The sequence below is a fragment of the Theropithecus gelada genome, chromosome 1, assembly GCF_003255815.1.
Source record: "Theropithecus gelada isolate Dixy chromosome 1, Tgel_1.0, whole genome shotgun sequence".
Classification (NCBI taxonomy): domain Eukaryota; kingdom Metazoa; phylum Chordata; class Mammalia; order Primates; family Cercopithecidae; genus Theropithecus; species Theropithecus gelada.
In genome coordinates, this window is record NC_037668.1 from 153,853,588 (window position 1) to 153,878,277 (window position 24,690).

The window sequence follows — 24,690 nt, forward strand, 5'->3', positions numbered from 1 at the left end:
AGGCGGATTCTCGCTTTGTCGCCCAGGCTGGAGTGCAGTGGCTGGATCTCAGCTCACTGCAAGCTCCACCTCCCAGGTTTACGCCATTCTCCTGCCTCAGCCTCCCGAGTAGCTGGGACTACAGGTGCCCGCCACCCCGCCCGGCTAGTTTTTTGTATTTTTTAGTAGAGACGGGGTTTCACTGGGTTAGCCAGAATGGTCTGGATCTCCTGAGCTCGTGATCTGCCCGTCTCGGCCTGTGAATTATATTTCAATAAGACTGTTTTAAAAAATAGTAACTGGGATGAAAGCAGGTTAATATAGTTCAAATTGAGGGCTATCTGGAGATGAAGCAGTGGATTGCCAGTTTGAAAAATACAAACACAAAAAGCTGCTTCGGCCTGGCACAGTGGTGCAGCCTGTAGTCCCAGCTACTTGGGAGGCTGAGGCAGGAGGATCGCTTGAGCCCAGGAGTTTGGGCTGTAGTTCTTTACGCTGATAGGTGGTCTGCACTAAGTTGAGCATAAATATGGTGATCTCCTGGGAGCAGTGAACAACTAGCTTGCACAAGAAGGGTGAACCAGCCCAGGTTGGAAATGGAGCAGGCCAAAACTCCTGTGCTGATCAGTAGTGGGATCATGCCTGTGAAGAGCCACTGCACTCCAGCCTGGGCAACACAGCAAGACCCCATCTCTAAAACAAAAGGTTGGGGGAATATTGCTTATGATAGAATAAATATTTATAAACTGAGTGGATTTAAAAAATAAATTCAGTCTTTAGCCTTAAGAGGTTATGTTCATAGAAAACTAAATAAATATAAAGTGTATAAATTAATGGAGTTAATGTGTGACATAATAGTAAATAATCAAATCAATGGAAGTTCATTAAGGGCTTAGTAGTTATGATCACTGACTATACGGAGTGTAAATACCATCCTATAAGATACAATTCTTCTCATCAGGGTGCTGACAGCCTAGTGGCAGGTGGAAGAAGGGTATCACAAACAATGCTTTTTTTTTTTTTTTTTTTTTTGAGATGGAGTCTTGCACTGTTGCCCAGGCTGTAGTGCAGTGGCACAATCTTGGCTTGCTGCAGCTTCTGCCTCCTGGGTTCAAGAAATTCTTGTGCCTCAGCCTCCCAAGCAGCTGGCACTGTGGGCATGGGCACCATGCCTGGCTACTTTTTGTATTTTTAGTAGAGACGGGGTTTTGCCATGTTGGCCAGGCTGCTGGTCTCAAACTCCTGATCTCAGGTGATCCACCCACTCTTGGCCTCCCATAGTGCTGGGATTATAGGCATGAGCCATAAACAATACTTAATTGCCAAATGAGATGGCTTCAGTGGAGGGTAAGTGCACCGTGTACCTCATGGACATGGAAAACTTTATGAAGGGGAGAGGACATACACTTGGCCTTGAAGGATGAGTAGAGTTTAGTTAGGTAGAGTGGTAAAGCAAGGACTCCTTTCTTAATGAAGCAATCTTGGCAAAAACATCAAAGTGAGAATAAGCCCTAGTGTGTTTAGGTTTCAGAGGTTTTGATTCACTAGGTTAGGGTAGAGTCAGAAAATGAGAGGAAATTAAAGAAAAATATGTTTTATTATTGTAGAATCTGTTTTTCTTGTCTATCTGAAAAGCAGTGGCATAATCTTGCTGGAATGTGGAATACATTAAATCTTTTCTTATATTCAGGATCTTGAATTGTTAAAAGAGTATCACTGTGTAGATATATTTGCATTTATAATAATATTTATTGCCTGTCCCCTAAGTTCATGACATTAAAATTTTGCCAAACTAGGCCGGGCACGGTGGCTCACGCCTGTAGTCCCAGCACTTTGGGAGGCTGTGACGGGCGGATCACGAGGTCAGGAGATCGAGACCATCCTGGCTAACATGGTGAAACCTCGTCTCTACTGAAAAATACAAAAAACTAGTCGGGCACGGTGGCCGGAGCCTGTAGTCCCAGCTACTCAGGAGGCTGAGGCAGGAGAATGGCATGAACCTGGGAGGCGGAGCTTGCAGTGAGCTGAGATCCGGCCACTGCACTCCAGCCTGGGCGACAGAGCGAGACTCCATCTCAAAATAAAATAGAATAGAATAGAATAGAATAGAATAAAATAGAATAAAGCAAAACTAGTTGATTTGGCTTTCTATAAAAGAGACTCTCCAATTAGTTAACATTGTTACTCTTACAGATAGGATCATTACATTTATAGTGATTATCCTGAGGGCCTACAGTGTCCTTAAGTGTTTTTTTGAATTTCAAAGGGTGATTAAAATGGTCAAGATAAATATGTCTAACCGTATTCTAACACCAGTTTGGCATAGATGATAACTGTATTAACCAGAATATTAGGTAATTTAAAATTCCCCACTCGTGTGGACAAAAGAAAGTTTGGTTGACTTGTTTGCCTTTATAAAAATGTTTAAGTCCCAAGTAATTTTTTCATTTCAGATTAGTTAATACTGAGCATTCTAAATAATGCTCTGATAATACTGAATAATTTGAAATCTAGAAGAATATTTTACTTTCTTTTATAAAGGAATAACTGAGAAATATAAGGGTAGAAGCATTATAATCTCTCCCTGCTGCCTAATAATTACAGAGCAATATTAATTTGTATTCACTAGTAGGAATGTTTACTTGATTTATTTTATACTTTATGGATACATTCGAAGAAGGAAGGCTATTGTGAGCCAGTTAAAAAATATTACTTTGATGGTAATGTAATTATAGCATAGCTTTTTGAATTCAGGGGATTTCTTGAAGCCCCTATTAATTTCTCAGTGGGAGTACTATTGGCATTTTAATAGGACAACAGTGTTGCTGAGAACTGTCCTGGGCACTGCCAGACGTTTTGTGTACCCAACTGCCACACAGTAAATGCTAGTAGCACTCCTTAGTCCACAGTAAATGCTAGTAGCACTCCTTAGTCCACAAGGACCAAAATTATCCTGCAGTTTCCATACTCACCCAATGGAGAACCATTGACCTTATTATAATTTCAAAAGGAAAAAAGAGTGCAGTCATTTGTTTAAGTCTCTATACGGTGTTCTGATATGTAAAAAATCTGTGCATTCAGATAAAGAATAATTGATATAGATTGATTTTGTCTCTTAGAAATAATGAAAAAGTTCTGAGTGACAGACCTACCAAACATTGACAGAGTTGATTTAGGCAGCTTATGTTTACTCATCCTTCTTTTGAAGAATATGAAACAAAGGATTAATTGTATTTTCTGAAAGTGTTGGTCCTTTTTTTTTTTTTTTTTTTTTTTTGAGACGGAGTCTTGCTGTGTTGCCAGGCTAGAGCGCAGTGGTGCCATCTCAATTCACTGCAACCTCCGCCTCCCGGGTTCAAGCGATTCTCCTGCCTCAGTCTCCCAAGTAGCTGGGACTACAGGTGCCCGCCACCATGCCCGGCTAATTTTTGTATTTTTCAGTAGAGATGGGGTTTCGCCATGTTGACCAGGGTGGTCTCAATCTCTTGACCTAGTGATCCGCCGGCCTCAGCCTCCCAAAGTGCTGGGATTACAGGTGTGAGCCATCGTGCCTGGCCTGGCACCTTTATAATAAGTGTCTGTGAATTGTCTTGGCCTTTTATGACAATTTATGATAAAACTAAGAATTTTTATTTCTGTCAAAAGAACTTTATTAAATGTTTTATAAACATTTATTGACTTATAACATTTCCCCTAAAATAAGTTGGAACAGAGCTATCCTTACAAATCTCAGAAAATAGTTTGGCTATCTTTACTGAATTTATGTTTTAAGTGACCCTTCTAACTGAAGAGATAAACCCATCGTGAATGAAAGGTTAAATATAAAAGCTAGTTATTTGGCATTTAAAACCCAAAAGTCAATAAATTACAACTACAATTCATAATGTGGCTAAAGCTAAAATGCTTTATAGGTTGAATCCACTGCTTTTTGTTTGTTTTGGGGACACTTTTCAACAAATTTCATTTAGTCCACATCTCAGTCTATTTAAACAAAGTACTGTAATCATCATTTTAAAGCGAAACAAGATGGGATGCTGGTGATTATCTTACTCTATATTAATTGCTTGAGGTATCAGTTCTTTCTTTATTAGGCATATATCTTCATTTTAAAAAATGATTTGATATTGTAAAGGTGATGGAGTAGGAGTTGTGTAGCTGGAAAACTAAGGCAGAAGCTGTAATATATATGATCTGTGGGCTTTTATAATGCTTTTATAAAAGCAGCACATGGATATCAGTGTTTTAGTTTTTTCCATATGTATAGATTCACATAAATTGGTTCTTAGAGATGATGTTTGCATCTGTTGTTCCCATGGGAAACCAAAGTAGAGCTTACTGCATTCTTGATTGAGGTTGCAGCTTTCACTTCAGTTAAGGCTTATAACAAGGAATGCTATTTCCTCAGCAGGAAAGAACAATTAACTGATTCATTAATTAGATCCTGTTTGTACTTTTAAATTTTTTTTTTTTTGATACGGAGTCTCTCTCTGTCACCCAGGCTGGAGTGCAGTGGCTCAATCTTGGCTCACTGCAACCTCTGCCTCCCAGATTCAAGCAATTCTCCTGCCTCAACCACCCAAGTAGCTGGGATTACAGGCATGCACTACCACACCTGGCTGGGGTTTCACCATATTGGCCAAGCTGGTCTCAAACTCCTGACCTCAAGTGATCCACCTGCCTCTGCCTCCCAGAATGCTGGGATTACAGGCATGAGCCACTGTGCCTGACCTGTACTTTTAATTTTTAAATTTGCATGGAAGAAAGTCTTCTGTCCTCGATATAGGTATTAACCCTTATCAGCAGTGGATAATATTTTTCTATTTAAGGACTAAGGCACTACAAATATTTTTATCCTGGCAAAGAGCATGATTTTGCATACACTAATAAATATTCTTCATAATAGAATATGTAAATCATTCTATTATATTAATTTTTAAATGTTTTTATTTTGGACACTAACTTTTTATACTTTGCCATGAAGCTACACTCAGATTCTGTAAAGCTATAAGTGAATGTTCATTAAATATATAGTCTTCTTTGATAACTTAACCATTTTGTTGTATTGTTTCAAAATATTTTGCAAGTTATGTAAGAATTACCAGAGACTTTGTTTGGGGTAGAACAAATTTGAAATCATTAAGTCCAAATTTAAGAAGTTAATTGAATTTCATTTTTTATATAGTGATATATGTACCTATGACTTAGGACTCAAAGACTTGGAATCAAGACCTGTAATTTTTCATGTAGACAGTGTTAGTAACTGTGCTTTGTTTGTAGAAATAGAGGTAGATTTAAAATATTTTGGTTAATTAAAAGTATGCTTGGATGATTATATTTAAAGCTTGGAGACTCGGCTTGACTATAGTCAGGTTTCTTCTATCCAATATTATTTCTTGCTTTTCAATATTTTAGGTTGTTGCTCAGATGATGTGGTTGATGGATCATATTTTTAAGTACACAAACTTTGGAATTGTTTCTCTGGTCCATGGAGACTTCTTTATAAGACAGGTAAGTAATAAGCACTTTTTTCCCGCAGTGATAGCCGGTCAAATTGATTATTGATTATAAAAAGAGGTATAACAAAACCAATTATAATAGGTAGGGCTACTGCTAACCGGTTTCAGGGAGCTCTGTTTTTTTTTTTTTTTTTTTTTTTTGGAGACAGTCTTGCTCTGTCACCCAGGCTAGAATGCACTGGCACCATCTTGGCTCATTGTAACCCTCCACTTCCTGGATTCAAGTGATTCTCATGCCTCAGCCTCTGGAGTAGCTGGGACTATAGGCATGCCACTATGCCCAGCTAATTTTTGTATTTTTCGTAGAGATGGGGTTTCACTGTGTTGGTTAGGCTGGTCTGGAACTCCTGACCACAAGTGATCCACCCGCCTGGGATCCCAGAGTGCTGGGATTACAGGTGTGAGCCACCGTGCCCAGCTCAGGGAGCTCTTTCTCTGAATCTTTGTTCCCTAACCATTTATTTCAATCTCAATTTGAGTATGGATAAGTACTAAAATACTTAAAATGCAAACATTCTAACCTCTACTCTTCTCCCATTTAGAGGGTACAATTTAGTTTAGTAAACATTGCCCACTATTCAGTTTCTTAGCTATGTGAATTGGGCAAATTATTTCAACACTCTAGTTTCTTTGTTTTCCAAACTTGAATAATATGTAATATCCCCCACAATGGTGGTTGTGGGGATTAAATGAAGTAATACCTATAAAGCACTCGGAACAATGCCTGCTACCTTCATCATCATTTTTATCTTGATTACTACTATTGTATCACTATTATTTTTATTTATAAGGCACTGTTGTATAATATAGTAGATATCTAAATTACGAGTAGGCAGATTATTAAATAAATTAATAAATAATAAATAAGTTAATGTAATAATAATAATGGGAGATGTTTTGGGAATTCATAGTGGGAAAAATAAGTTATCAGTTTTATGTGAATCCAGAAAAACTCAGAGGAGAAGATGATACTTGGCACAAGTTTTAAATAATAAGTATGGATTTGATGGAGGAAGGTGTATTGGGAAGTCCCAAGCATTAGGAATAGTTTAGGTAGGAAGAAGAGTGATAGCCTCTTATCAGCACTACATTATTTTCTTGACTTGTTACTAGTATTACATGCTTTATTTTCACCAGAATGGATGACTGAAATATGATATGTAAACGTTTTTATGTATGACAATACCACACTTATTTGGTGTTTACATATTTAACAACCTGGATTGTGCCGTGCTTCGCACATAATAATTACTTAATAAATAACTGGTGAATCTAATTAAGCCTTTTCCAAGAACTGCAAATTCAGAAATAAGCTGGAAGTGAGTAGAAAAACTTCTAAGTTCTGCGAAAATAGGTGTCACAAGACACCTATACTTTACTCCAGTTTTATGTACTGGACATTATATCATTTTTTTTTTGGAAACACCCTTTGTTCTTCTGAGCAGAGAAACAAATATAAGCATAGCCTAGAACCACAAGAAGTGGCAATTGGGAGTGGACACAAGGTCAAGACAAAATAAACTGATCAGGACAACTTAACAACGATCCTAGTGTAATAGCTCAGAGAAGGCAGCAGAACCAACAATTAGAAATCTTAGCAGTCTCAGGGATCTGAAAAGCTAGCTGAGCACCTTACCTCGTTTCCAGCTTTAGGAAATAATTGAATTTATAGTGTAGTGTAACAGTTGACCCTAATGATGATCCTCAGGCATCAAGAAGAGGGGCTGGGCTCTGTAGCTCATGCCTGTAATCCCAGCACTTTGGGAGGCTGAGGTGGGCAGATTGCTTGAGGCCAGGAGTTTGAGACCAGCCTGGTCAACATGGCGAAGCCCTGTCTCTACTAAAAATACAAAAATTAGCTGGGATGGTGGCACGCACCTGTAGTCTCAGGTACTTTGGAGGCTGAGGCAGTAGAATCACTTGAACCTGGGAGGCGGAGGTTGCAGTGGGCCGAGATTGTGTCACTGCACTCCAGCCTGGGCAACACAGCAAGATTCCATCTCAAAAAAAAAAAAAAAAGAGGCTAAATTATACTAGATTATCAGTGTACTTTTAGATAAAAGTCGAAAATTAGGTACTCCAAAATATTTTCTTGTGATTACTATGTGAAGTTTTGCATACATAAAGATTATATTTCAAAGTATCTAGAAAGTTTACAAATTTATTTCTAAAGAGCAACATTTTTTTCTCTGATAGACTAGTAATAAAAATCTATAACATGAGGGGAAGGAAGGGAAAAAGCATTAATGTTTAAAAGAAAAATTCTCTTGAGACTTTACTACTAGACCATTTTGACAAGCTTTTCCAAGAATAGTAAAAATATTTTGTGTATAATCTTGAGAACTTAATAGCTATCTTAATCATAATCAGTTCACCTCAGTAAACTAAGAAAATGTCTTACATGTTTTCCATTTGGGATACATTTGATCTAAAGACTGAAAGCATACTAATTATTTTGAGGAGCTTCTGTAATTTTGTTGGCTGGAAAATATTGACAAATTGATCACACTGAAAGAAAGAACCTTTGTTGTAAGCTTTGGGCCTTCCTACAAAATTTTCTAGATTCTTCTTTTTATTTTTATTTTTATTTATTTTTTATTTATTTATTTATTTTTTTTTGAGACGGAGTCTTGCTCTGTCACCCAGGCTGGAGTGCAGTGGCCGGATCTCAGCTCACTGCAAGCTCCGCCTCCCGGGTTCATGCCATTCTCCTGGCTTAGCCTCCCGAGTAGCTGGGACTACAGGCACCCGCCACCTCGCCCGGCTAGTTTTTTGTAATTTTTAGTAGAGATGGGGTTTCACCGTGTTAGCCAGGATGGTCTCGATCTCCTGACCTCGTGATCCGCCCGTCTCGGCCTCCCAAAGTGCTGGGATTACAGGCGTGAGCCACCGCGCCCGGCCGATTCTTCTTTTTAGACTTCAGGTCATCTTCTTTTCTCTCTTTCCCTCTCAACTAAGATACAGTCCATCAGAATGTCTTTTTAGCTTTTCTTTCACATTTTTTCCCGAATGTAACTACTTATCTATCATCAATGCAATATAATTGAATCTCGTCAAATTCCCTTGTGTGCAATACTGCAAGTCTTCTAGCGTATTATCTCCTGTGGTCTTTTGGTCACAGGAGCCAGCAGATTTTATTTTTATTTATTTATTTATTTATTTATTTTTTTTTTGAAACAGGATCTCACTCTGTCACCTCAGGCTGAAGTGCAGTGGTACCATCGGGGTTCGCTGCATCCTCGAACTTGTGGGCACAAATGATCCTCCCGCCTCAGCCTCCTGAGTAGCTGGGACCACTAAATGTGCCACCACACCCGGCTAATTTTTGTATTTTTTGTATAGACGGGGTTTCACCATGTTGCCCAAGCTGGTCAGACTTTTAAACATAAGTAAGATTATAACACTTCCTTGTTCAAAACTATCCAAAGATGTCCCCTCCAAAACTACTTACCATGCATAAGGCTCTTCTCATTTGGTCTCCACCTCCCTCTGTAGCTTCTTTTCCTACCACTGACTTCCTTGTTTATCACATTTCAGCCACACTGGCCTTGGTGCTGTTCTTTGAACATGCCATACTCATTCCCATCAAATAAATGACCTTTGTCCTTTTCGTTCTTGTCACCTGGAATATTCTGCCTTGCATCTTCACATGACTTATTCCCTCACATTTTTACCTCCTCATAGCGGGTTTCTCTGACCCTCTTGACCCTTTCTATCCTTTTGCTGTTTTCTTCCTAACACATATTACTAGTTGAATTTCCACTCCACATATACCATCTTCCCAAACTAGAGTGTAAGCTCCATGAAAGTCTCTCATTTCCTCCTCTATGTCTAGTGCCTAGGACAGTGCATGGCACATAGCAGGCACTCAGTAAATAGTCGCTGAATTGATGAATGGCTGAACTTTCAAGGGCAATCAGAACAATTTCCTTTTCCTTCAGAAAGACAGATTTATTTATATAAGTGCTAATAACCTCTCTTTTTACCACTGTGGTCAAAAAGGGAAGTAAGGTGCCGGGGGAGGGAAATCACTATTCTATTCTATGACTGGATTTTAATTTAGAAGCTGTAATTTCTATTTAATTTTATGGCATTTTAATTTTGGATGTACCTGTACTTATTACATGTGTGTGTGCCTTCCAGGGAAGATCTTATCGTGACCAACAGCTGCTGCTTCTCAAGAAGCACTTAGAAAATAATTACAGGAGCAGAGATCGAAAATGGATTGTTTTGTTTCCAGAAGGGGGCTTCCTCAGGAAGCGGCGAGAAACAAGTCAGGCATTTGCCAAGAAAAATAACTTGCCATTTCTTACAAATGTTACTCTGCCAAGGTCTGGGGCAACAAAAATTATTTTGAATGCACTTGTAGCACAACAGAAAAATGGAAGTCCAGCAGGAGGAGATGCTAAAGAATTAGGTATGATGGTTTTTAGCATTTTTTACCTTGTTGGAGTTAAAGGATTTTCTGGAGTTACAGAAGATGATCATTGTTCTTTTTTTGTATTTATAATTTGTGTTAAAAATAATACTTAGGGAGAAGATGAAACTGTAATTTTTAAAAAATGTTTCCATTTACAAAAATAGTCTGTGCTTTTAGTAATTTACTCAAATAATACAGAAATGCATAAAGTCAAAGATGTCTTTCTCCTGTCTTACTTATATGGGGCCATTCCCACGGCTGCAGTAAACATTCTTACAAATGTCTTTACATATTGGTGGAACCATTTCTGTAGTACAGATTCCTAGAAGTAGAATTGCTAGACTAAAAGATATAACTATAGAAATGACATATTTGAAAAACTAATCTTTTCATTTATCAAATAATATTTTCATTTATCAAATTGAGAAAGCTTTTTGGTCTTCTTTTTGTTTGTTTGTTTGTTTTTGTTTTTTTCCTGGATTTTCTTGGGAGACAGTCTTGCTCTGTTGTCCAGGCTGGAGTGCAGTGGTATGATCATAGCTCACCATAGTCTTGAATTCCTGGGCTCAAGCGATCTTCCCACCTCAACTTCCTGAGTAGCTGGGGTTGTAGGCACATGCCACCATGCCTGGCTAATTCTTTAGTTGTTTTGTAGAGATGGGGGTCTCACTATGTTGACCAGACTAGTGTCAGACCCCTAACCTGAAGTGATACTCCTGCCTTGGCCTCCCAGAGTGCTGGGAGTATAGGAGTATAGGTGTAAGCCACTGTGTCCAGCCTTGTTTGTTTTTAATACAGAGAACTAATTTAATGCAATTTGATAGTATTAAGAGCATTAAGTGTTAATAAATGACTCAGTTATTCCACTGCAAATATTTATCAAAAGGAAATAATCTGAAATGCAGGCAAAGAAGTTTATTACAGATTATTTTGGCTATCCAAAACATTGGAATTAGCTAGAAGTGAGAATGGATTAGTAATTATCAAATATCCATACAACGAAATACAACACAGCTGTTACAAATGATGTTTATGGAGTGTTTGTATTGGCTTGGAAAAATATTTATGCTCTTCTGTTAATAGGGTGGGCAAACATGCAACTCTTCTGAAAACAATTTGAATTCAAGTCTGTAAACAACAAGGCAGTAGGAAATGCGTGAAAGGAAGGACACCAAAATGTTAGCAGTGATTGCTTTTCTGAGTTGTAACATTATAGATTATTTTTCTCTATTAATGCTTTTCTGAATTTTCCGTTTTTAAAAATAATGTGTGTGTATTACCTTCTCACCATCAAAAAGCAAATCATACTCAAAGATGCAACTATCTTGCAGATAGCCTGGTAAATTATAAAGTTTTGCAGAAGATATTTGTGCCCATAGCGTGGAGACTGTTTTGAACAAGTTACCTAAGATACTACTGTGAAAGTCTGGTTATAAGTTAGAAAGCTGAAAGGCATTCACTAGGCCTGTTTCCTTTGCAGTATTTTGCTATTTCTTTTCATATTCTTTAAATAAAATAATAATTGAAATGATTGGCCCTCAGAAACAATATGTTTTTAAATGGCAATTAGGACCAGACATAGAAATAATGCCTGTGATTTAACTCAGATTTAACTGGGTTTTCCTTTTATTTGTTTTTCCCAAGCAGCTGCTTGGCAGTCAGCTCTCTTAATCTTTCATCATCTATTAAAAAGACAAATTGGAAGAGTCTTTTAATAGAAAAGGAACGTTCAGAATAGTTTCACTGCTGGAGAGACACTGTGGCAATGGCAGCCAAGCCAAAGCTTGAAGGCAAATGTCTTCCAAACAGGATTAGTTGCACTAATAAAGACTGCTGTTTTAAAATAGTTCCACCCAGGCAATATCCTGTGGTGGTCTAGATCTCAAATGTAGGGGCAACTGTTATACTGATTGCATAATAGTGAAGAAAAATGGTTGTTTTCTTTTAGAGAGAACTAGTTTACGTTTGTAACTAAAGCAGAGTAGTTTATTTTTTAATCCTACCTTAAAGTTTTTCATTCTACCTGTTTAGAAGAAAAACCGTAAGTATACCTGAAAACTAGTTTTACCTGTATTTTATTATTATTTTCCATGTTTTGGTATTTTACATTTTATTTTCTTTTGTGTTTATATTAACTAGCATTTTATTCCATGTATACACAAACCATGCCTTTGTGTTTGTTTTAATATGTGATCCATACACATATACCAAAATTAAGTTCTGTCTGATTAACTTTAAAAAGATTAGTATTTTTGTTACCACGTGATTTAACAGATATTAAACTGAATTTTGGTGTTTTTTCTCATCATTTAATTATAAAAATTTTCAAACATACATAAGAGTTTAAAGAATTTTGCAGTGGATATCTGTGAGCTGACTAGATTATCTCTTCATCATTTTATCCATCCATTAATCCATCTTGGTTGTTTCATTTTTTAATGTGTCTAAAAATAAGCTTCATTAGTATGCTTTACTCCTAAACATTTCAGCATGCATATCATTGGTAGCTTGTTAAAGTGTGTTTCTTTACATAAACTCAGTTCATTTAGCAATATGTTATTTTTAAATTATTTTTTTTACTTGTTTTACAAGTATATTTTTCTCCTTCACAATGTTGTTCTAAAATCTTTACAGAATTTAAGGCCAGTTTTAAATTATTTGACATACGAAAGTAATATATCATTGATTCCTAATGCACATTTGGACTTATGCTTGAAAATGAGTTTTCTTTTTTTAGGAATTTCTTACATACTTCAAATAAAGAATGGACCATTATACTCTTAAAGTCTGGCCATCAGTATCCTCTGTGATGATTCTGCTCTCAGTTCTCGCTCACCTTTGTACCCCATGCTGGGATAAAAACAATGTGCAAAGGATCAAACTTAGCAGAACTTAACATCCCCTCTCCACAACAGTAGTCACCAGTTGTACCTTCTAAAAGGCAGGAAGCTTTATTGCTTTATGTGTACATATAACTCTTGCTAAAACTGAGGGAGATATTTTGCTTTTTATTTATTTATTATTTTTATTTTTTATGTATTTTATTTTTTTGAGACGGAGTTTCACTCTTGTTGCTCAGGCTGGAGTGCAGTGGTGCAATCTCAGCTCACTACAACCTCCACCTCTTGGGTTCAAGCGATTCTCCTGCCTCAGCCTCCCAAGTAGCTGGGATTATAGGGGTGCACCACCACACCTGGCTAATTTTGTATTTTTAGTAGAGACAGGGTTTCGAACTTCCTGTCTTAGGTGATCTGCCTGTCTTGGCCTCCCGAAGTGCTGGGATTACAGGCATGAGCTACTGCGCCTGGCCTTTTTTTTTTTTTTTTTTTTGAGACGGAGTTTTGCTCTTGTGCCCAGGCCAGAGTGCAGTGGCAGTGATCTTGGCTCACTGCAACCTCCACCTCCTGGGTTCAAGCGATTACCCTGCCTCAGCCTCCCAAGCAGCTGGGATTACAGTCACGCGCCACCATGCCCACCTAATTTTTTGTATTTTTAGTAGAGATAGGGTTTCACCATGACCTCAGGTGATCTGCCCACCTCTGCCTTCCAAAGTACTAGGATTATAGGCGTGAGCCACTACGCCCAGCCTCAAGAGCAGCAACAAAGTGTGTCCATAAAGAATGCTTAATTTTGTTGCCATGTTCCAATATTTATTAATGCCTATCCTCAGTATCACAAATCTTGGTGTTTATATTATATTATATTATATTATATTATATTATATTATGTTATATTTAGTGAATGATTTTGTTTTGTTTTGAAGTCTGTTTTTTCTGTGATGTGAGTTTAGCTTCTGACCTTTTCATAGGTCAGTTTTTTATAGGAGTGTTAAATATAAATTAGATCTTCATAGTGCATAATTGTATCAGATACTTGAATGGTGCATGTCCAGTAGATAATAGTGTTCTTTGTTTCGAGGTTCATCCATTTTATAACACAATAAGTAATGCTTAATTTCTTCTAAAGAACATTATAGAACAGTAGCACCAAAGTTCATCCTTAGAATTTTTCTTTTTTTTTTTTTTTTTTTGAGGCGGAGTCTTCACTCTGTCCCCCAGGCTGGAGTGCAGTGGCACCATCTCGGCTCACTGCAAGCTCCGCCTCCCGGGTTCGCGCCATTCTCCTGCCTCAGCCTCCCGAGTAGCTGGGACTACAGGCGCCCGCCACCGCGCCCGGCTAATTTTTTTTGTATTTTAGTAGAGACGGGGTTTCACCTTGTTAGCCAGGATGGTCTCGATCTCCTGACCTCGTGATCCGCCCGCCTCGGCCTCCCAAAGTGCAGGGATTACAGGCGTGAGCCACCGCGCCCGGCCTAGAATTTTTCTTAAAGCAGAAGGTATATTGATATACCTTACACTGGTCAAGTAATCTATGTTATTTGCTATGGATAATATAAAAGTTGATTTAATTTTAAGTCTTTCTTTCTTTGTTCTCAGACAGCAAATCAAAAGGCCTCCAGTGGATAATAGATACGACGATAGCTTATCCCAAAGCTGAACCTATAGATATTCAAACCTGGATCCTTGGATACAGGAAACCAACAGTCACACATGTACATTATAGGTAAGAATTCTATATTAGTACTCAGTATATATCCAACAATATTACCTCAGGACAGTATGAATGTCTTAATATTTAGTTTTTAATCATACAGTAGAAATAGTTGGCTCAAGTTCATTCTTATGCTGCATTTTTAATATTAAAATATCATTTGAAGTAGGTATTTCACTCAGTTATAGAGATCTCTAAAAGTGATATTCTAGAGGCACTATGTTTATTCGGTTGCCTGACACTTGAGTAAAAGTTAACTTAAAGGGCAAACATCAAGGATAAATATATACTCACTTGGCTTAAGAAGGTATGTATTAGTAGAGATATTACAGAAAAGGAGTCCTCATCCAGAACCCCAGAATGTTCTTGGATCTTGAGCAAGAAAGAATTCAGGGCGAGTCTGTAAAGTGAAAGCAAGTATGTTACAAAAGTAAAGGAATAAAAGAATGGCCACTCCATAGACAGAACAGCCCCAGGGGCTGCTGATTGCCCATTTTTGTGGTTATTTCTTGATGATATGCTAAATAAGGGGTGGATTCTTCATGCCTCTCCTTTTTAGACTATATAGGGTAACTTCCTGATGTTGCCATGGCATTTGTAAACTGTGATGGCACTGGTGGGAGCATAGCAGTGAGGATGACCAAAGGTCACTCTCGTGGCCATCTTGCTTTTGGTGGTTTTTAGCTGGTTTCTTTACTGCAACCTGTTTTATTAGCAAGGTCTTTATGACCTGTATTTTGTGCTGACCTCGTGTCTCCTCCTGTGACTTAGAATGCCTTAACTGTCTGGGAATGCAGCCGAGTAGGTCTCAGCCTCATTTTACCCAGCCTGTATTCAAGATAGAATTGCTCTGCTTCACACACCTGTGACGGAAATTGAATTTCTTTTTAAATCATTAATCCACATAAGATTTTCTGAATGATTAAATTGGTAATGTAGCTATGACTTACACTTTTAAATTTTTAACATTTTAATATGTTATTTGCATAAACAATAGCAAAAACATTTATTGAATATGTATGCTAGCTTCTTGTTTTTTTAATGTAGTTTTTTTAAGGAGTTTATATAAATATGATAGGTATTTGTATGAAGCATAGGCTGATAAGGCCTGTTGGGTTTTGATCACTTTTATAGGCCTTTTAGCCTTACTGTGTTTCCATGTGAAAGACCTCAACCCCTGGCAACTACCTTACAAAGGTGAGGAATTGGTCCCAAGGAACATCACAGTTGCCACAAAAGCCCTCAATTCTAGAGGAAAACAACTCAAATTACGTACCATTGATAGTACATAGGTAGCATATTTTTGTATGTGTAAACCATCAGAGTTTTATTAGTACAAATGTAAGTACAGAGTTGGAAGAATTTGAATGAAAATTAAATTCTGAAATTTAAAATTACATAATTAATAGTTGGGCTTTTTGATGTGTGAGGGATGACTATAAAATTACAGTTGATTCTGGTGTGTGGCTTACACTGAGTAAGGTAAGAGTGTAATTCTTTGTGTCTCTTTTCTCAGTCGACTCTTTGCACAGGTTTCCCTTTTACTTAAGTTACTGAGCACTTACTCTGTATAAGGCAATGTGCTAGGCCCTGGAAGAATTGCTCTAGGAACAGTTTTATTTCCACATATGTGAAACATAGCAAACCTTCAGTAAGTTTTTACATTGTAATCTATGAATGAAGGACAATGTTAATGCCCAAGCTAGGAATACATGGCTGTTGGATATATGACTATATGTGCATTCGATATATGTGCATTGGATGTATGTAGATCTTCCTAGCAAATCATACCCCAAAAAGAACTGAGATGAGGAAGAAAACATTGTGTGGTATGGGCATTCTAGTATAGGTGACCCTGCTTTTCTTTTTGAATCAATGAATAGAGGAAATTTTAGTTTATAATCAGGAAAAAAATGAATCAAATCATAAAGGATCATAGAAAGGGAAGAAATGGCCTACTTTTAGCAAGATTACTTTAACAGGCTCTTACATTCACTTGAAACAGAGGTTCTTAGTGCTGGGGCTCATGGATAGACCTCAGAGAATTTTTTAACTGAATAAATGAAATTTTGAGAATGTTTATACCTTTCTACAGAGAAAGTTCATAGCTTTCACTCTGTTCTCAAAATTATTTATGACCTCAAGAAATTAAGGACCCCTGACTTAAAGATGAAAACCTCATAATAGATAGAAGATGAGGAATAGTCAGTTTGATACAGAAAAATACTTCTAATAAAGAAAATTTAATATGTTAAACTAGTAGAGATTAAATCATGTTATAGAATCATACTCCAAGATATTAAAGTACAAATTATGCCTGATTATGAATATGCACATATACAAACCCTAGGAGTCTTGGGACAGGTGAGGAGATACACTTTTCTTCCCAGGAATTTAATCAAGATTATTGTCTAACCAATGTTAGACAGGAGAGTAAGGACCTGTGTTCAGAAACGGAGAGCAAATGAAAAGAGCAGAAAAGAACAGAGGTGTCCTGGTGTCAGGATAGTACTGTGCTTTTGCAGGAAGCCTGTGAGAGGGGATATGGGCCATGTCTTTAGCAGCTCCCAGGAATAGTCTCTATCAACTATAGAGTGACTTCTCATGTATTGTTCTTGGCCATCAGGACACCATGGTGCATAGGGAAAGAAACAGTGGTTTTAATTCAGACTTTTTGTTCATTTGGTTGTATTTTTAAAATTTTAAACAAGGACAAGATGTTTCAATAAAAGTTTTAAAATGCAGCATTAGAAATCACATTATATATATAAATGTTAATAATATAAATAATTGGGATTAGATCCCTTTCTCTTGTAATGTGGGGAGGTTGGCAAGAAAAACTGGGTAGTATCGGCCGGGCATGGTGGCTCACGCATGTAATCCTAGCACTTTGGGAGGCCGAGGTGGGCAGATCACCTGAGGTCGGGAGTTTGAGACCAGCCTGACCAACATGGAGAAACCCCGTCTCTACTAAAAAAATACAAAGTTAGCCAGGCGTGGTGGCACATGCCTGTAATCCCAGCTAGTAAGGAGGGTGAGGCAGGAGAATTGCTTGAACCTGGGAGGCGGAGGTTGCGGTGAGCCGAGATCACGCCATTGCACTCCAGCCTGGGCAACAAGAGCGAAACTCTGTCTCGAAAAAAAAAGAAAAACTGGATAGTATCAACTGCTTAAAGTGGGGAGTGGGTGCCCAAAGCATAGGAAAAGGTGGTCTGGAAACTATAAAGTTCACTAAAAAATAGTAGTTTTGTTCATTTTTGGCTTGCTTATCTTCACCTATAGGGAGATTTGAAAAACTATTCATGAAAGTTTTTTTTTTTTTTTTTCCTGCAGTTGAGCATAATTTCTCCCTTTCTGCAGTTAAGCATAATTTCTCCAGAACTCTAGAACTATTAAACCATATGGGACCAGCCAATTTTGTTTCACATGATGTAGAAAGGATTTGTTTTCATCTTAACAGACTTAAAAAGATAAATAAAGCAGCCCTCATTCTTGAGAATTTAATTGAAGTGATCACTTAGTGATTATGGTATATAACTGGGCAAGTCAGTACTGTTGCTGGTTTGTTTTTTTTGAGACACAGCTTCACTCTGTCGCCCAGGCTACAGTGCAGTGGGCACTGCAACCTCCACCTCCCGGGTTCAAGTGATTCTTCTGCCTCAGCCCCCTGAGTAGCTGGGATTACAGGCACATGCCACCATGCCTGGCTCATTTTTGTATTATTAGTAGAGGTGGGGTTTCACCATGTTGGCCAGGCTGGTCTCGAACTCCTGACCTCAGGTGATCTGACAGCCTCGGCCTTCCAAAGTGCTTTAGCCACACACCTGGCCTGTTGCTAGTTTTTTAGTGTAATCTTGGGAAATGTGACATATGACAGTCAGAAAGTAATCCATCCTGCTCAACTTTTATTAGATTCCACTTAAGATATTTCATGTATTTTAATTTCTCCGTTTTAAAAGAAATAATGTGATTGGTAAAATGTTATCTATAGAGTTGACAAGCATGAGAAGCCTAGAGAGTTCTTTAATTTAAAAAAACAAAAAAGCTAACGTAGATGAGTCCTAGAACACTAGTACCACTTAAAAGGCAGCTATTATGGATCAAATCAAAACAAATTCATAGGTAGTAGTAATTAAATGAAACACAATTTTTTTTTTTTTTGAGATGGAGTTTCGCTTTTGTTGCCCAGGCTGGAGTGCAATGGTGTGATCTTGACTCACTGTAACCTCCGCCTCCTGGGTTCAAGTGATTCTCCTGCCTTAGCCTGCCGAGTAGCTGGGATTACAGTAGGCATGCGCCACCATGCCCGGCTAGTTTTATATTTTTAGTAGATATGGGGTTTCTCCGTGTTGGTCAGGCTGGTCTCGAACTCCCGACCTCAGGTGATCCACCCACCGTGGCCTCCCAAAGTTCTGGGATTATAGGCATGAGCCACCGCGCCCAGCCATGAAAGAGAATTCTAAGAGAAACTCCCAGTTGAAAGTACAGGTTAAGAGAAAGGTTAACAATTCATAAGTGTTAAATCTATAATAAGTGTATATATATTTGAGATACTTCTATTATATTTTAGGTAGATTTCATAGAGGGCAATAACTGTGCTTCCTATGTAGTACATCTTGGTATCTGCTGAGCGCCACAAAAGATGGCTCTGGGTGGCTGGGGTATTATATTGTTATACGACAGCATTCCTTACCATCAGAATTCACTTGGGAAACAATATAGTTAGCATAACTTATTTAACATTAATCAGTGGTTTGTCTATTTATTTATTTATTTATTTATTTTGAGACAGAGTCTCGTTGTGTCATTCAGGCTGGAATGCAGTGACGCAATATCAGCTCACTGCAACCTCTGCCTTCCGGGTTCAAGCAATTCTCCTGCCTCAGCCTCACAAGTAGCTGGGTTTACAGGCCCCTGCCACCATGCCTGGCTAGATTTTATTTTTCCATAATACATTTATTTTCACTTCTTACAAATTATAGTCCAAGCTGCCAAATAAATTCCACTACCTGTTCTGTACCTCATTGGAACATAACGTGACAAGCAAGTATATGGAGATCTCTGAGCAAAAGTGGCATTTTCCCACAGAGTAACTCGCTTCATACTGTGTTAATAAGTTCTTTTTTTTAAAAAAAAAAAAAATCTTTCTTTAAATAGAAAAATAATATCTAGATTGCCAGAATGTACAGCAGAATGTTTTTCTTGATTTGAAATTTCTGTACTGACACTTAGGAAAAAAGCATAAGAATGTAATAACTTATTTTAAATACTCTGAAACTGTTCATTTCTTCCAATAGCAGTTTTCTCCATTAATTTACTACTCAGGCTTATGTTGGTTTTTAGGATTTCTAGAAGACATGACATGTTATATATGAAACACCATAAAATACACATTATTTTTATATAAAATACTACTGAAGTACTTAAAATACCACATAGATGAGAAAGTAAACATTTGTGGCAGAGTTGTATACTAGAGCCTGTCTTACAAATAGGTAGTATTGCTATGTTTCAAAAGTTGAACTTTTAGGGCATGCATTGAGAGCATATTCCTCAGAAAATTTGTGGCAAATGGTGATTAAGTGCCCAGGCAACTTTGCTAATGCTGGGACTCTGGTGGCCAGAAGTTGCCCTGACTTTGGCAGATGCATTGTTGTGAGATGCAAATGATGTACAGGTAAAAGGGTCTTTTAGGCTGTGCACGGTGGCTCATGCCTGTAATCCCAGCACTTTGGGAGGCCAAGATGGGCAGATCACTTGAGGCCAGGAGTTCGAGATTAGCCTGGCCAACATGGTGAAACCCCATCTCTACCAAAAATACAAAAATTAGCTAGGTGTGGTGGCATGTGCCTGTTACTACTTGGGAGTGAGACAGGAGAATCGCTTGAACCTGGGAGATGGAGGTTGTGGTGAGCCGAGATTGTGCCACTGTACTCCAGCCTGAGCAACAGAGCACGACTCTGTCTCAAAAGAAAAAAAAAGCCGGGCGCGGTGGCTCACGCCTGTAATCCCAGCACTTTGGGAGGCCGAGGCGGGTGGATCACAAGGTCAGGAGATCGAGACCATGGTGAAACCCCGTCTCTACTAAAAAAATAGAAAAAATTAGCCGGGCGCAGCGGCGGGCGCCTGTAGTCCCAGCTACTCGGGAGGCTGAGGCAGGAGAATGGCGTGAACCCGGGAGGCGGAGCTTGCAGTGAGCCGAGATTGCGCCACTGCACTCCAGCCTGGGCAACAGAGCAAGACTCCGTCTCAAAAAAAAAAAAAAAAAAAAAAAAGACTTCTAAAAAACACAAAGCACCTTTTAAATATAAAGCACCATTATTAAAATATATAAAGAATGACAGATTATTGATAAGTTTGGTATTTATAAATCAGCATTCTCCATATATATTGGATCGCAGTCATTTATTACTTTAAGAGAAAAGATGCTTTCTAAAAAATGCATTTATTACCAATATTATTTATTGTTTAGGGAAATATTTTTTATTAGCTTGCATACAACTACATTATTGAACTTTTTCAAAAGTAATGCTTATTTTAAAAGAACTAAGACTTATCTAAGGGAAACATCTGAGCGTAAAGAACTTTTTCCTCCTCCTGACCTCTTTTTATTTCTGTCAAACTGGAAGACAGCTTATTCCTGCTAAGCAAGTAGTGGGCACAGTGCACTGCTGTTCAGTGGTTAATAGGAAAATTAAACATGATTAGATTTTAATTACAGGGAGAGTATTTATAGGGGTAAAGACAAAAGTAATGTCTGTTCTTAATATAAATGTCTGTTTCCCTTCAGTTAGGACAGTGAGTTAGAGAAAATGATCCTTGTGCAGTAGTAGCTTATTTTTTCGTGTTTAAAATCTTGAGAAAAGATATAACCATAAGTGTAGTGGCATAGATAGATTACTAAAAGCAGAGGTGGTGTTTTCATGTGTAACTTGATTAGGACTTTGGTTACTTGGGAGAGGGCATTCAAGTATGAACTTTGGGAAATAACTTATTTTAATTTGGGGAGGGGGAATTAATTTAGAAAAGAAATATTAATATTTTTTAAAGATACATATGCTGTCTAGCAAGAGTAAACAAACTAACATTTTGACATATTTGCTTTAGGGTATTTGTAATTGATAAAAGAAATGATACACCATTTTAGGCCAATCAGATTTGGAAAAATCAAAGATGGTAACTTGGTCACCAATATGGGAAAAGGTGATCTCTTATATACTGCTAATGAGATTACAATCTACTGTGATCACTTTGAGGACTAGCTGACTATACTTATAAATTGAAAATGCACATACTCTGTGATCTAGCAATTTCCATGGCTGGGCACATACATAGCCTACATTAGCTTGCAGAGTATTATTAAAATTACATCTGCACAGTGAGAATTATTGTCAAAGAGATGACGGAAAAGTTATTTGTGAGAAAAATTACCAACACTTAAAAACAGAGAATAATATTTTGTAATTTTATGCCTAACCCTGTATGTATTTTTGATTAATATACCATTTTGGTCTTTCCTTCTGCTTTTACCCTTACTCCCTAAGACAACAAAACAAAAAAGTCATGAGTTTTTATATGTTTTAGGGGCTGTAATTTCAGAAATAGTTATTCCTTCAAAATATTTTTATTACAGAAAATTTCAGACTTGTAAATGAAATCTCATGTGCACATCACACCCCCTCAACAATTACCAACTTATGGTCAATGTTACCTCCTATATGTTATTTTCAGACCCCAGTGGATTATTTTGAAGCAAGCCTCAGACATCATATAATGTCATTTGTAAATATTTCATTATGTATTCTCTAAAATGTAAAAACATGAAAGACCTGAATATATAGAAAGAGAATACGTGTGTTCATAGAGGTGAAGACTCAATATTATAAAGATGACAGTTCTTCCAGATTAACCTATAAATTTAATGTAATTCCAAACAGAATTCGGGATGGTTTTTCAAGAAACTGGACAAAAATTTGTTTATAAAATTCATTTGGGAGAGTAAAGATAAATGAATAGCTAAGATAGTTTTGAGGATGAACAAAACAAAGGAGTTCTTCCTACTAGATGTCAAGTTTAGTTACACTAATGTAATTAAAACAGTGTAGTTATAGGAGAAAGTCCAGATCAATGGAGAGATTAGAAAGTTCAGGTCAAGATTTATTTGTGAACTCACGTGTGATTGAGTAGCCCTTTCCTATCAATGGAGAAAGGACAAACTATCCAATAAATGGTTTTGGGGCTGTTGATTCACAATGTGGGAGGAAAAGCTAGAATTTCACTCCATACCATATACCAAAATTAATTCCGGGTGGATTTTATCTCAACAACAATAATGGGAGCCTAAAGTATTTGGGTGGGTGCAATGAACCGTGCCTGTATTCCTAGCTACTCAGAAGGATCGCTTGAGCCCAGGGGTTTGAGGCTAGCCTGGGAAATAAAGTATTTGAAGAAAATATAGGAGACTCTTAATGTCTTCAAGTAGGGTAGCCCTTCCTTACAAGACACAGAAATCAGAAGTCATAAATCATTAAGGAAAACATAAATATGAGTACATCAAAACTAAAAACTAGGCTGGGCACAGTAGCTCACGCCTATAATCCCAGCACTTTGGGACGCCTGAGGCAGGCAGATCCCTTGAGATCAGGAGTTCGAGACCAGCCTGGCCAATGTGGTGACCCCATCTGTACTAAAAACACAATAAATTAGCTGATATGGCGGTGAGCGCCTGTAATCTCAGCTACTCGGGAGGCTGAGGCATGAGAATTGCTTGAACCCAGGAGGCGGAGGTTGCAGTGAGCTGAAATAGCGCCACTGTACTCCAGCCTGAGTGACAGAGTGAGACTCTGTCTCAAAATAATAATAATAATAATAATAATAATAAATAAGTAAATAAAAATAAAATGTCCAATTAAAAAAACCCTAAAAACTAGAGTGTTCAAGAGACACAATAAAGTGTTTGAAATGCACATAACAAAAGTAAGTATTGAGTATATAGTCATGTGTCACTTAATGGCAGGGATAGTTTCTGAGAAATGTGAAATTAGGTGATTGCATCATTGTACGAACATCATAGAGTATACTTAGACAAACCTAGATGGTATAACCTCCTACACACTTAGGCTGTGTGGCATAGCCTATTGCTCCTAGGCTGCAGACCTGTACAACATATTACTGTAGTGAAGACTGTAGGCAACTGGAATACAATGGTAAGTATTTGTGTGTCTAAACATATCTAAACATAGAACAGGTACAGTAAAAATACAGCATAAAAGTTTTTTTGTTTTGTTTTGTTTTTTTGGTTTGAGACAGTGTCTCTCTCTCTGTTGCCCAGGCTGGAGTGCAGTGGTGCGATCTTAGCTTACTGCAACCCCCACCTCCCGGGCTCAAGCAGTTCTCCCACCTCAGCCTCCTGGGTAGTTGGGATTATAGGCATGCGTCACCATGCCCAGGTAATTTTTGTATTTTTAGTAGAGATGGAGCTTCACCATTTTGTCCAGGCTGATCTTGAACTCCTGGGATCAAGTGATCTACCCACCCTGGCCTCCCAAAGTGCTAGGGTTACAGGTGTGAGCCACGGTCCCCGGCCAGTATAAAGGATTCTTAAAATGATACGCCTACCATATATGGAGCTAGTAGGACTGGGAGTTGCTCTGAGTGAGTCAGTGAGTGATGAGTGAATGTGAAGGCCTAAGATATTACCCTATACTACTGTAGACTTTATAAACACTGTATAGGCTAAATTTATTTTAAAAATAAAGTAATTGTGCTATGGCATTACAATGACTATGACATCACTAGGCAACAGGAATTTTTCAGCTCCATTATAGTCTACGGGAACCATTGTCATATATGCAGTCTGTCGCTGACTGAAATGTCATGTGGCACATGACTGTACATGTAAACAGCTCAATAGTTTTTACAAATCAATAATATTTAAAACCCAGAAGAAAATGTACAAAAGACACAAAGACTTTTCGTTATTTATAGAAATAAAAATATATGAAAAGATCAGGGAAATGCAAAACAGGGCAAAATACTATTTTTTTTCTTATCAATATCAAATATTGGTGAGCTTTTAGAGAAGTTAACACACACAAATCGGTGCAGCCAATCTGAAGAGCAGTTTAGCAATATTTTAAATTATCTACGACATAACAATTCTACTTGGGGCTATATATCCTAGAGAAAGACAGGATATTACTGCAAGATATTTTGTAAGAGTAA

The 24,690-nt window shown here is 37.7% G+C and overlaps 1 protein-coding gene across 1 annotated transcript in view; it reads left to right on the plus strand.

Annotated features, from left to right (window-relative positions):
* LPGAT1 (lysophosphatidylglycerol acyltransferase 1) overlaps positions 1 to 24,690 on the plus strand; it is a 97,879-nt gene that overhangs the window by 45,648 nt on the left and 27,541 nt on the right. Inside the window, exons 5-7 of the mRNA XM_025395477.1 lie at positions 5,392 to 5,487; positions 9,639 to 9,912; positions 14,352 to 14,478. Of these exons, the coding sequence (XP_025251262.1) occupies positions 5,392 to 5,487; positions 9,639 to 9,912; positions 14,352 to 14,478 (497 nt within the window). The remainder of the gene's footprint in view (positions 1 to 5,391; positions 5,488 to 9,638; positions 9,913 to 14,351; positions 14,479 to 24,690) is intronic.